The sequence below is a fragment of the Meles meles genome, chromosome 9 (assembly GCF_922984935.1).
Source record: "Meles meles chromosome 9, mMelMel3.1 paternal haplotype, whole genome shotgun sequence".
NCBI lineage: Eukaryota > Metazoa > Chordata > Mammalia > Carnivora > Mustelidae > Meles > Meles meles.
The window spans coordinates 97,261,234-97,273,454 of record NC_060074.1 but is presented as its reverse complement, the minus strand read 5'-3'; the positions used below and the strand labels follow the sequence as shown (position 1 = coordinate 97,273,454).

General features: G+C 47.4%; 1 protein-coding gene across 3 annotated transcripts in view; it reads left to right on the top strand.

Annotated features, from left to right (window-relative positions):
* MGAT5 (alpha-1,6-mannosylglycoprotein 6-beta-N-acetylglucosaminyltransferase) overlaps window positions 1–12,221 on the top strand; it is a 339,352-nt gene that overhangs the window by 290,567 nt on the left and 36,564 nt on the right. For all 3 annotated transcript variants that reach the window (XM_046018618.1, XM_046018616.1, XM_046018617.1), the window contains 2 exons: window positions 1,008–1,157; window positions 10,547–10,693. In XM_046018618.1, coding sequence (XP_045874574.1) covers window positions 1,008–1,157; window positions 10,547–10,693 — 297 coding nt within the window. The remainder of the gene's footprint in view (window positions 1–1,007; window positions 1,158–10,546; window positions 10,694–12,221) is intronic.

The following is a 12,221-nucleotide window of genomic DNA, read 5'->3' as shown; positions in this document are numbered from 1 at the left end:
GAGCTCCATGGCTGCTGGTGCCACACCCCTGCATCCCTTGTGGTCTTTACTCATAGAATTGGCTCCTAATACATTTTCCTGGAGTGTGTGAAAACGGGCTTAGAATGAGAAAAAAACTTGTCCCATTTTTATGCAACTGGAAAACATTACAGAACTTGAATCTTTCAAGTTTCAAAAAAAAAAAAAAGAAAGAAAAAGAAAAAGCAACCTACAAAATCCAGCTTGTGCTACTTAGTCACACAGAAACGTGAAGAGGAAAGGAAAGTGAGTCGCTTCCGCTTCACAGGTGGTTTTGATTTAGAAAATGTGCCTTGAAATTCAGTACAGAAAAGGGATTTTGTTTTGCTTCTAATAAAAATAAAACTACTTTTGAATGGTTCAGGGTTCATCAAGGTATACGTTTAATCTTTTTTCCATTTTTGTCTACCTGGATATGCTCATTATCTCGCCAGCTGCCAAGTCAATCAGCGTACACTGTGGGAAACTCTCGTCTCCCCCTCATCCCAAGTAGGTGGGATCCAGTTCTGACAACATGCGTTAATCATCACTAGAAATACTGGCAAGAGCTGGGGATGTTTGCGTTCCTCGGGGACAGCTTAGCTTCTCCAGATAAATATTCTAGTCCAACTGACTGCCTTCTCTGGGTTTTCCTTCCCCAAACTTCCTCCCCCATAAGGCAGAGGAGCCAAATGCAAAGTGTTGGGTCCCTGGTAATTTACAAAGCGAGGATAATACTTTAAAACAATTGCCCTTGAGCTATCGTTGGTATTCAGTAATATATTGCTACATAAAAGTTCCTTCTTGCAGAATTGTACAGCAGCGGGATGACTGTGTTTGCCCTCCAAATCCAGTCAGATTACTTTTGAAAGAACTATTACGGGTTGGACTGCCACATTCCTACAATCTCTATATTAAGAACTCTGTCTCTGTGGCCTCCAGCTATGAGGCAGGTTGTTACAAGAATAAAAAGGGGAAAAAAATGCCTTTCCTTTGTGTCCCCTCTTTAGAATAAGAAAATCTATCTGGACATTATTCACACCTACATGGAAGTGCACGCGACTGTGTACGGTTCCAGCACAAAGAATATTCCCAGTTACGTGAAAAACCATGGTATCCTCAGTGGACGAGACCTGCAATTTCTTCTCCGAGAAACCAAGGTAGGTTTTCAGGGATTGTGTGAGAACCCGTCACTGATGTTGTTTACAGTTTGTTTCCGTTGGTTTTGCAAATGGGATCAGAATCTCTCATGCTGTCTTTTCAATGCTATAGTAGCTCCTTAGATCATTTCCGGGCAGTGGTTTTCTAGATCAGCTGTGGCTGTAAAGTTAATTGTGGAAGGACGTTGCCATGGTTTACAACTTACTTACTAAGGACCCACGCTGTGTCAAGCAAGGGTCTGGGGATCCGGTGGCAAGCAGAAAAGGTAAGGCCCTGTCTCGAAGGTCAGACCTCATGATCAAGCAGCGGCTTTCACGTAAGCTTGCCTGGGGTGCTTGGCTCCCCCACCTCCCCAGTAGCTCTATTCAAGGAATTGGCCCCAAACTGGTTTTCCTCACCCCTCCTCATTCAGAAAGTTTGTACTGGACACTGAAGAAGTTCAGACAAGGGGAGGGTCTCTTCGGGCTCAAGGTGCAGGGAAGGCACCATGAAAGATTTGGAGGTGGACAGTGGGCAGAGTGTGCCTGGCGTCAGGAGAGATGAGGGAGGGTCACGTGGTGGAGGCAGAGCAAACACATTCAGGAAGGAGCCACAAAGCCCCCCAGCTGCTCTGTTTCTTGGAAAGAGTGGGAGGAAACTTCTGGTAAGGGGCTGAAGGGCTGATTGTCACAGACATAGACGCACTGCAGACCCATGGGGTAGCCAGCTGGGGGAACCACTGATGGAGAACTGTTTGAGTCACATGATGACTGCGTCGTCTTGACCCAGGGCCTGCAATCCTGCCATGAAAGTACCAAATGATGTTAGGGGACTTGCAAACACACTGGAGTTTGGCTTTGAAGAGCCAGACATGGTGCAAGGGATATTAGAGTGAAGAGAGCAAGTGTGATCCCTTCCTTAAGTAAGGGACAGGGCAGCTTGTTATGGACAGTGACTATCTCAGTTCTGGGCCCTGCCTGGTGGGGTTTTCCATGGGAAGGTCACGGGAAGGCCAAGTTGGGGAGAAGCTCTGTGGCTTACGAGAGATTTCTCATTATTGTGTGACACTGGGATTTGGGAAAGTGTATATTCACACCTGCTGCCCTGATTGATTCTCACAACAGCCCAGAGAGGTGGGTGGAGAAGGTGCTGTTGTTGTTAACGTCATGGTCACCAGGAGAAAGTAGGCTAGAGTGTTCGGCTGACCCACAGTCACGCACTTTGCCTGGGAGGCAACCCTAACTCATGATTGATTGATTGATCTTATTTTTTGCAAATTAAAGTTCTGCTGGGCCCTTAAAGGCACTATCCTCATGAATAAACACCCAGACTGGAGAATGCTTAATGGACACTCACCAGCCAACAGAATACATACCTCCTTTCTGCCTCAGTTTCTCCATGTGTAAATGCATTCGATCATTTCTACCTCCAAGTCATTTGGTGATACCATGAATAAAATAGTTGGGTAAATTATTTATCTCCTTAGCCAAAGATCTGGTTTGTGGTACTTAAGATCTCTTTTCCTTTGCAAGGTCATCTGTAATCCAATGACTGTTCACGGCAACCCAGAAGGGAAGCGTGCTCCCCAGTTTGTACTCTTGGCTTCCCATTCTTTTTCTGTCTCAGGATGACATTTTAGAATCTCTAGAATGTCCGGGCCCTTTAGTGGCAGTGCTATTTTTTGCCATTTGCCTCATTTTACTTTTCCCCACATCAGATGGTGGGAAAAGCTCGAGCTCCTTTAAAATTACATTTGGCAGCGCTGGTTTTCAACAGCGTGTCATTACTGTCTCGCGCAGTCCTATTAACCCAGCCTCGTGAATGTCTTACTCAGCCTTGGAAATTTTAAAAGAACCCTTACTTCCTCTACCATCCACTTACCCTGTCAGAGGGCAGGAAATAGGCCCAAGCTGAGGCCCGTGGTGTCCTGGGGAGGGAAAGAGAAGAGGCGCGTGATGTCCGAGCTGTGAGTGGGAGGCTGCCTGATAGCCGGGGCCGGCGGCCTGAATTTTGAGTTTGAGGGGCATGTATTTATCCTTGAGAAACTGGTGCCCTCACAGGCTATCACTGATCCCATTCCATATTGCCTCTTCATCTGCCTGGAATGTATTAAAGCACTCCGAGTGGAATTATGGCTAAAACAGTCGGCAAACACGATGAAAATGAGGCCGTGTATTGCAGAATCTCCCCTCATACCTAGACGACAGCAGCAGGCGCTCAAATGAATGGAGCTTGGGCTTTGAAATAATGACACTAAAGACCAGTCAGGCTTTGCGTTTATAACGCGTTCTGCCTCTGACTCCTTCCTCTGCGTCTCGGAGCAATTTGAAAGCGATTTATTCCAATCCACGTTGAAAGTGGAGAACTGGAGATACAGAGAAGCAGACGTCGGTAGAATGAATGGGATCGGCACACCCAGACTCACCGGAGAGGGAAGCGAGTCTGGTGCTCCTTCAGGTTGGGAGACAGGTTGAACTGATCGATGCGCGATCAGCTCCTCACTCATTAGTTTTCTTTACACGCCGTCTTGGAAGCCCTGCACCCAGGCCCAGGAAACCCCGTGCGCGGCAGCATTTCGCCCCAGCGTGCGGTAAGGGCTCACGTGTCGTTAGCTGACTCCGGCCGCAGGGAGCCTCCGAAGATGGAGGAATTCGGCTTGACACTAAAATTGGGGCTAAAAGAGCCAGGAAGTTGTTGAATCTGAAAGACTCTTCTAATAAGCATATACATTTGGTTGAATTAATTATTTATTAGAGGACCTTGGACAAGGCTCTCAGTCTAACCGACTCCAGGAGTACAGCTGAAGCCTGCACTGGGTGGCCTGTTTTTATTTGGAAGTTAAGTCCTCCTCTCTTTTAATGTCATTTCTTTCTTCTCCTTCCTAATTTTAACCTCTTCCTGCCCAGCTCCCCACCCCCCCCCCCACAGCCCTGCCAGTCTTAACCCAGGAAGCTCCTTATAGAAGGGGCATTCCCATCCTACACTAGATAGGACGAGCTTTCAGAGTGAGGCAGAACAGGTACCTCCCTTTCTACAGTAAAAGTTGAGAGGGAGTTCTGGCTGGGAAAACAAGGGGGGGAAGCTGCTGCTGTTCATGCTGTTGCTGTACCCTTCGCTGCCCCAGCCTCTGGCCTGTCACCCTCCAGCACTCTGGGGACAGGGGTGCAAGGTCATGACAGCTCTGCTGCCCTACCGTGGCAGCTCATCAGCTCAGCTGTGGGACTCACCTGGCAGCCTGGGCAGGGTTGGATATACAGTATAGATGGTCCCTGTTCCATCCCAACCCCATGTCTGATTCCCCATCAACTATGACTTTTCCCATGAGCTTAGATGCAGATGAGCTATCTCTCAAAAATCTATGGCTTGAGGTGGCCACCAGCCATGGAACCAGACTCATGCAGCTCCATGTTGGGAGAGAGGCTTTGCCTTTTCTGTTGATAGGTACATTTTCAATGCCTAGAACAGTGCCTGGCTTGTAGAGGGCCTTCAGATAATTATGTAAAGAATGGAGGAAAGAGTCAGGATGAAATCCATTAGCCATCTGGGAACTTGGGACCATGCCTGTAAGAGTGATTTCTTGCTTTGCTCATGAATCACGCACCCAAATCGCCAAGATTTCCACAGCAAGCAACACCGTCCTTCTGACAGCCCGTGCTCGCCTCTCCACCGTATTGCCCACGCATCACACAAGTGCCATCTGTGGGAGGGAGCCCAGGCGCTTGCATACTGATGGAGCAATCCACCTTCCATCTTCCTTTTCAGGCATGGAAATGTGTGCCCTCAGGTAGTCAAGGAGGCTTCATCCCTGTGGCCAATACCTAAAGTTACTCCCATTCCAGCTAGATGGAAAAAAAAAAATTGGGGTCCACATGTACTCCTCTCTCCCTCTTTCCTTCCCACATACGTGTGTGGAATGCAGAGTGTATGGTGAGGTGCTTTAGTAACTTCTCTGACTTCAGGAACAAAAGCACATCCACACACTCAAATACACAAACGCTCAGCATCTCATCCTCACAGAGACGCTCGCTTGCTGGAAAGATCTCATCTATTAGTATTTCTTCTTTGGCTCATTTTTCTGACAAATGTGTATTCACCACTGAATACATTCCGGGCCTTACTCCAGACGGTTTTGCTACAGGGATGTCAAAGACAGTGCTGCCCACCAGCGTTACACAGATGTGGTAGAGGAGGCCAACAGTTAAACTGGGGACCTATCGCAATGTGAGAAGAACACAGGTAGAAGTAGTAATCATAAAAAAGAGGCTACCAATGTCACACTTCTGTGATGCTCGAAGCAGGGCCAGTCATTTAGTTGTGCAAAAGGTTGCACTGTGAATTCTGAAATCCCTTAAATAAGAGCAGAAGGTTGCTCTGGAGGACAGGAGCCAATTATCAGCCATATTTCAACATGGTGTATTTGTGTTATGGTAGCACACATGATCACAGGGATTTATTACAGTACTCCTGGCTGTTTGCTCTAACCCTTCTCTGTGCCCTCTCCATGAGTTATCTCTTGTCACAAGAGCCCTCTGTCTTCGGTACTGTGGGAGCCCATCCTCGGTGCAATGGTGAATTGGCCTGTTAGGCTGCCTCGCACCAGAACAGTAAACAGTTCGTGCTGGGCAGCTAAAGATGGTCTGCATCTACGGTCAGAAACGTATCCAAATATTTCTCTTAGCCACCCCCCATCTCCAAGTTAATGCATTTATAATGCAAATTGCAGTGCATGGGATTTTGAACTGGCATTTCCAAATGACCAAAGTGGGTGAACTTCTGGTCTTGGTATAGTTGTTGGTGTTGTGTTTTTATTTCTGAAAGACCACTTGGGTAACAAGGGATAGTATGGGAGCCTACCCAGTGAGCTGATCTCTAAGAAATAGCCTTTGACATAGCTGCCGATTCTGACAACCTTCAGGCATGTAAATGTACTTGGTTTGTATCATTGTCTTGTCTCCTTTAAACCTTCTCGCTCTTTACAAGAGAATCTTGTAGCTTAGGTTAGGAACTTTGGCAAACCATGAGAGGGTATATAGCCAAACCTGAATGGGAGAGATTTGGGCCACTATTCTTTTCCTTCAAGCGTTGAATGCAGAAGGGCAGACACGTGTCCAGATAGAGAGACCTTTTAGGCTATATGAAAGCATCACCGCTCAGAAGAATATATTTCCTCCATATTCACCTACCATATGGATTCTGTTTAAAGCTATGAAAATTCTTTTTAAAGTTACATTACCAAAAATAGGGGGATTCCCAATCATTGTATGAAGCAGAAACAAGGCTTAGCAATAGTACGTGGCTCATGGGACTGGCCTTTCCACAAGGCAGCCACCATAAACCATGTCTTCTTACTCTTCTGATGGATGTTCCTCACCCCCCTTTTTTTTTTTACTCCAGGTACTTTATGGAATATAGTGTGGACTCCTAAATACACATGCAGGTGCCAAACGTCTTGTAAAGCCCACAACCACAACTCACGCACACCTGAGCTCTAGCTAAACAATACAAGGTCACATGTATGTGCAGCTGTGTGAAGTTGGATCTGGATTCTGACTCTTGCTCAGTGAGCATTTACTTCAGTGCCAAACCTTAGAATACATCGTTTCCATGAAATATCTCATTTAATCCTCACAGCAGCCCCATGAAATAAAGCACAATTTTACACATGACGAGACAGCTTAGAGAGCTGTGTTATCTTGACTAAGGTCCCATAGCTGAAGAGAATACATTATTGATGGGCCTCTGCTAACAGTTTCCCACAGTTATAGAACTAGGAAGTGAGGCTGTCAGGATTTGAACTTTGGTCAGCCTGAGTTTAGACCCTGTGCTGTCAGTTACCACATTGCCCTGATCACTTTATACCAGTATTCAATTTATTGGATAAGCTAAGATTGATTCATTGCTCAAACTCCCTCCTGAGCCACTTGACCAATTTAGCTAGTCAGAAAAGCTTAAGTCGAACGTGTGTCTTGTATTTTGGATCATCTTGACGTTCCCCATCAAGATTGACTGGAAACTGGCCAGATTCATGTGGTGTCTTCCTAAGAACCACTTTTATCCATGTTGAAAGGATTCTTTGTTAACTGCTCCAGTTAGGTGTTCAGAACAGTTCCGTTTTTCCCTTTCACACAGGGTAAGACTCTAAGTGGTTTTACTGAGCTGTTGGTGGACATGTGGGAACGTCCCAATCCTGTGCCGTGAATAAAATCTGTGGTGCTCCATCTGTTTTGCTTCGTATTAGTTCAGAAATTTAATTGTAGAACATGTAATCCCAGGTTTAGAAATGCTTACTGATGGGAAGGAGTTGCATTCATGACGATGTTCCGTCATCTGGAATATCCTCATTCTATTCGGGGCTTCTGAAGGCCAGATGAGGTATAAATAAAATGGGCCCAGTTTCCTCTTAAAAAGTGAAGCCTCTGCTTGAATGCTTTCTTCTGATGCCCCCGTGCTGAGGACATCTGTAAGTAGCACAGTGTTGGGGAAGCTGGGGTCTAGGGGGGAGGGCAATTTAGTGTGGTTAAGGCACCGGTGTATGCCAAGACCATGGCACTCAGGAGTTGACAGGCTTCCCTTTGCTGGCGAGGAGCGCTCTCTGCCTGCCCTTTTTGTGACTCAAACCTCAAGGGTGCTATTTGACCTTAATACGTCTGCTCCATTATAATGTCACAGGTAATGAGTACACAGGAAGCAAGAAAAAATTGCTTATTGACAGAAGTGACAAAGAACCGTTATTTTGGTGTTTCTGAGTTGTGCATTTCCTGCAGTCCTCATTAGCGTGACAAGGAAACCCATTGCCAAGAAATTGTATGGTATTTGCTTTAGCTTCATCCTCCGATTGTGAGGCTTTGGAGAGTTAGCCCAAAATGTTTATTTTCTGGGTACTGAGATGTTTCAATGCCAGCGGGGCAGCTGAGATGGTGCAAATTGTTTTTCAGATATAATTAAACCTAGGTCACATTCAAGTCCATTAAGCAACAGCCTCAAATCCTTTTAATTAATGGGTTCAGATTCGTTGGTCTGAAGGAGCTAATTAAATTTTTTCCAGGATTTTCTATTTAAATAGATAATCATTGTGCATCCTGCATTTCCTCCAAAGTTCTTGGCAATTTAAGGTTGATGAAGGTATCAGCACTTGATGGCAGGCCCTGATTTTCAGAGGTCAGGACACATTGTGGGCTCCAGGTCTCTGGTGAAACCCACAGAGTCCCCCATCTGCATCTTCCGGCACCTTTCTTCTCAGATTCAAAAGGATCTGGAAGCCCTGTGCTCCCCTGCAACCTGAGAGAGGTCATCTTTCCCCTGGAGAGCCTGCATATCCTCCCCAAAATCTGAGAGGGAGGGCAGATCACAGAGCTCAAAAGCCTGAAGGATAGTAACCCTGGATTCTTCATATTTCATAAAGCTGTTTTGTGTTGGCACAAGTCCTTTCCACTCTTGCCCTCCCATTTCCTCTGGGGCTGTCAGGCATCCTCCCCCACCCCCACCCCTGAGCTGCAAGCGGGGGCCACACCCTATATACTTACATTCTCTCTGATAATCTCACTCCTTTCAGCTCCTTGAGAAGAGTAAGATCCAGGGGCAGCTGGGTGGCTCCTTCAGTTAAGAGTCCAACTCTTGATTTCCTCTCAGGTCATGGGGTCCTGGGATTGAGCCCCACTGGGGAAGTCTGTTTGAAATTCTCTCTCCCCCCTCCCTCTGCCTTCCTCCCATGCATTCTTTCTCTCTTTTCCCTCCCTCTCCCTCCCCCATCTCTCTCTCAAATAAATAAGTAAATAAAACTTTAAAAAAATAACAGTAAGATCCAGAAACAGGACCTCCGAATGGTGGTGGAAATGGCCCTTATATTCTCCATCTCCCAGGCTCCTGCCACTGTGGTGTTCCTCACCCACATCTCCAGTGGTTCTGCCCGAGGGACAGTGCCCCCAGCTGGCAGTGGGAGGCTGGCAGTATACTTGGTCATCTTAAAGTTTACAGGAAATGAAAGGTTATTCCTGCAAAACAAAGGTTAAGTGCGCTGTTTTGTGCAAAAGAATATACAGTCATAGGACAGGGAGTCTACCCAGAAAACCAGGGATTTTGGTTTCTTATCCCAGAAAAGATCCCTGTGGGAGCTACAATATGTCCAGCTTGGGCCATGCTCAGTGTTCAGTCCCGAAACTGAGTGCCCAGCCCAAATTTCCCGCATCTCTCCGTGGTGCCCAGGGAACCCAGCAGCTGGGACTCAGGTCTCTCCACATGGAAACATTCTAAGTAACTGTTACATTTAGGCAGCTGCAAAGACGGAGTCACTGGGGAGGGGGCCCAGGCCTGCCGTGTATCCAGTTCACCAATAGCCTTCACTCTCGGGGCCTGGCCGCGTGGGTGTTCCTCAGCGTGATGGCAGAAGGGAACGGTGCCTTGGGGCCCCATTATCCTTTGGTGATAGATGTGCCTTCGCTGAGTGATCTCAGCCTTGGCTCCTTGGTGCTGTAGGGAGAGCTCACACCTCCCCAAGCCCAGACTTGGATCTCACCATTGAGAACTTCCAGCCCTCCAGCACTGTGAAAGGTCTCGAGGGGAGGAGCTGCACTGAGGCATTTCCCTGAGATGCTGTTTCAGTTTCGGACCCAGGAATCATTGCCAGTGAGCTGCAGCAAGGCCCCTTTGTCCCAGGGGCTGGGAGCTCTTTGGGTCTGCAGGAGGACTTGGAGAGTGTGTTTTTGCTGCCATCTATTGTCTGCCGTGGGGAGCGCGCATGGTGTGCTTGCTGAGGAGGGAAGCCTCTCAGCACCCTCTCCCCTCCACTGCGGGGAGAGATAAAAACGAAGTTGTTGGTTTCCCTCAGTGAAAACCCCATTATGAAAACCTGTGTTTACTGACCTACCATCATTTTAAAGCAGCTTCATTTGAACTGTAATCAAACTGCCAAGTGACCTTTCTGTTCCACCCCCCCCAACCCCCCACATCCCTGAAAGGGCCAGTTGTTCCTTTGGTTCAATGAAGAAACCTTCTGTTTAGTTAAGCAAGTGTTTTTCCAGTCATGTCTCCTAGTGAGTTACAGAAAGATTATTGTCGGGTCTTGGTTTTTGTTGTTGTTTTTTATTCTTTTAATACCCCCGCCTTCTTACCCCCTCAACTGCCCACCTCCACACCCCCCATCCTCCAACTCTTATTTCTTTACTTTTTTTTTTTTCCAAAGGAGGAGAACATAATGATCTGAGCAGCTTCATGAGCCTGTAAAGGTCCCTGGTTCTGTTTCTCAGTTCCTGATGTGAGGTGCCTCCTCTTCACCCCACCCCCCAGGGTCTGGGAACCTTCCAGAGGCTCTGAGGCTTCCACATGGGAGTGAAGCACAGAATAGCCCCCTGTGAGCCAAGGACACCAGTCCTGATTGATGTGTTTATATATGGTGTGCTTTTCTGTCTTACAGCTTTTTGTTGGACTCGGGTTCCCTTATGAGGGCCCAGCTCCCCTGGAGGCCATTGCAAATGGATGTGCTTTTCTGAATCCCAAGTTCAGCCCACCCAAAAGCAGCAAGAACACAGACTTTTTCATTGGCAAGCCAACTCTCAGAGAGGTAAGCATCTATAAAAACTCCTTCTGGGGCGCCTGGGTGGCTCAGTGGGTTAAGCCGCTGCCTTCGGCTCAGGTCATGATCTCAGGGTCCTGGGATCGAGTCCCGCATCGGGCTCTCTGCTCAGCGGGGAGCCTGCTTCCTTCTCTCTCTCTCTCTCTCTGCCTGCCTCTCTGCCTTGTTGTGATTTCTCTCTGTCAAATAAATAAAAATAAAATCTTAAAAAAAAAACAAAACTCCTTCTACTTTCAGCAGTACAAATACTAGCTACGTACTGAATGGCGCGAGCCCATTCGAACCTCATAGCCTTGGACAGTGGATATCGTCAACGTCATTGAATGTAGCTGGGCAGAAGGAATGGGGGTGGGCAGGAGCTCAGGGAGGAATGGCTGATGCCATCTCCTAACTAGCCTAACTAGGTGATGGCACAGCCAAGACTTGCCTCTACTTCTCTTTGTCCTTCTACAAACCGCGGCATCTTTTCACTCTGCCTCAGCTCTCTCCTAATTCACACAGACCTCTCCAACCGTCTCAGTGGCTGAGCTCTGACTTTTTGAATGTCTCGAGTTTATGGAATAAGGCAATCCACTGGCTAACAGGCATTTTTGAAGAACATGTTCTCCACGGTGGGCTGTGGGGAATGGAGTGTGTGCCGTGGGGTCCTTCGCTGTCAACCTTGAGAGTCAAGACATCTGATGGGCAACTGAAGTCCCATGCCCGGTGTTTTGGGCCACCGTGAGTGGGCACCATCCTGAGAAGTAATTCTGCCATCACTCTAACTGTTGGCAGAAGCCTTATTTGAATTGCTTTCAGAGATCCTCTTAAAAAATCCACAGCGGGTGATGAATCACCACTGAAGGCAGTTGGATTCGATTCGGGGCAATCAACAAGTCATTTAGAGCGTGTGGGTGATCACGCTGGTGTTTCTGTATCTAGTCAGAAACAGGTGTGTGCAAGAAACCCAGAGATCGATCCTCTTCTCATTTCCGTGGCTCTGTGGGCTGCTCCCCAAGAGGAAGCCTGTCGGAGCTGGCATCCTGGCAGTGCCCCTGTCATCCATGGCCTTCCCCTGGGGGACGACACGCGTCAGCACCCACGATGTAGCTTCAGTATAGCAGTGCTGTGATTAAAGCGGACGGTTTTCAGTTCTCCTTTTAAACCTTTCTGGGTTGGTTCTCCTGAACCCCCCTCCCCCCAAAAGAGCATGAAATGCATTTTCCGTGATCATTCTTCACTGATCAATCAGAGATCTTGCCCATGCACGGAGCTGATTATTTTGAGTTATTTTTTCTGACCCTCCCTGCCACTGGCCAAAGGGCCAAAGGAGGTGGAGGGAGAGAATTGAGATCCCATAGATAATCCTCAAAAGGACAATCTATGGGCCACACAACCTCTGAGAAGGGGTAACTGTGTGTGTGTGTTGACTCACATGCTTGCTTTTCCTTCTGCTAATATAGTACACTTGAATTCTTCCCTTTGGGGAGTCATTCCTTTTGGGGAAGTCATTCCTCAGCAGTACTTAATGCACACC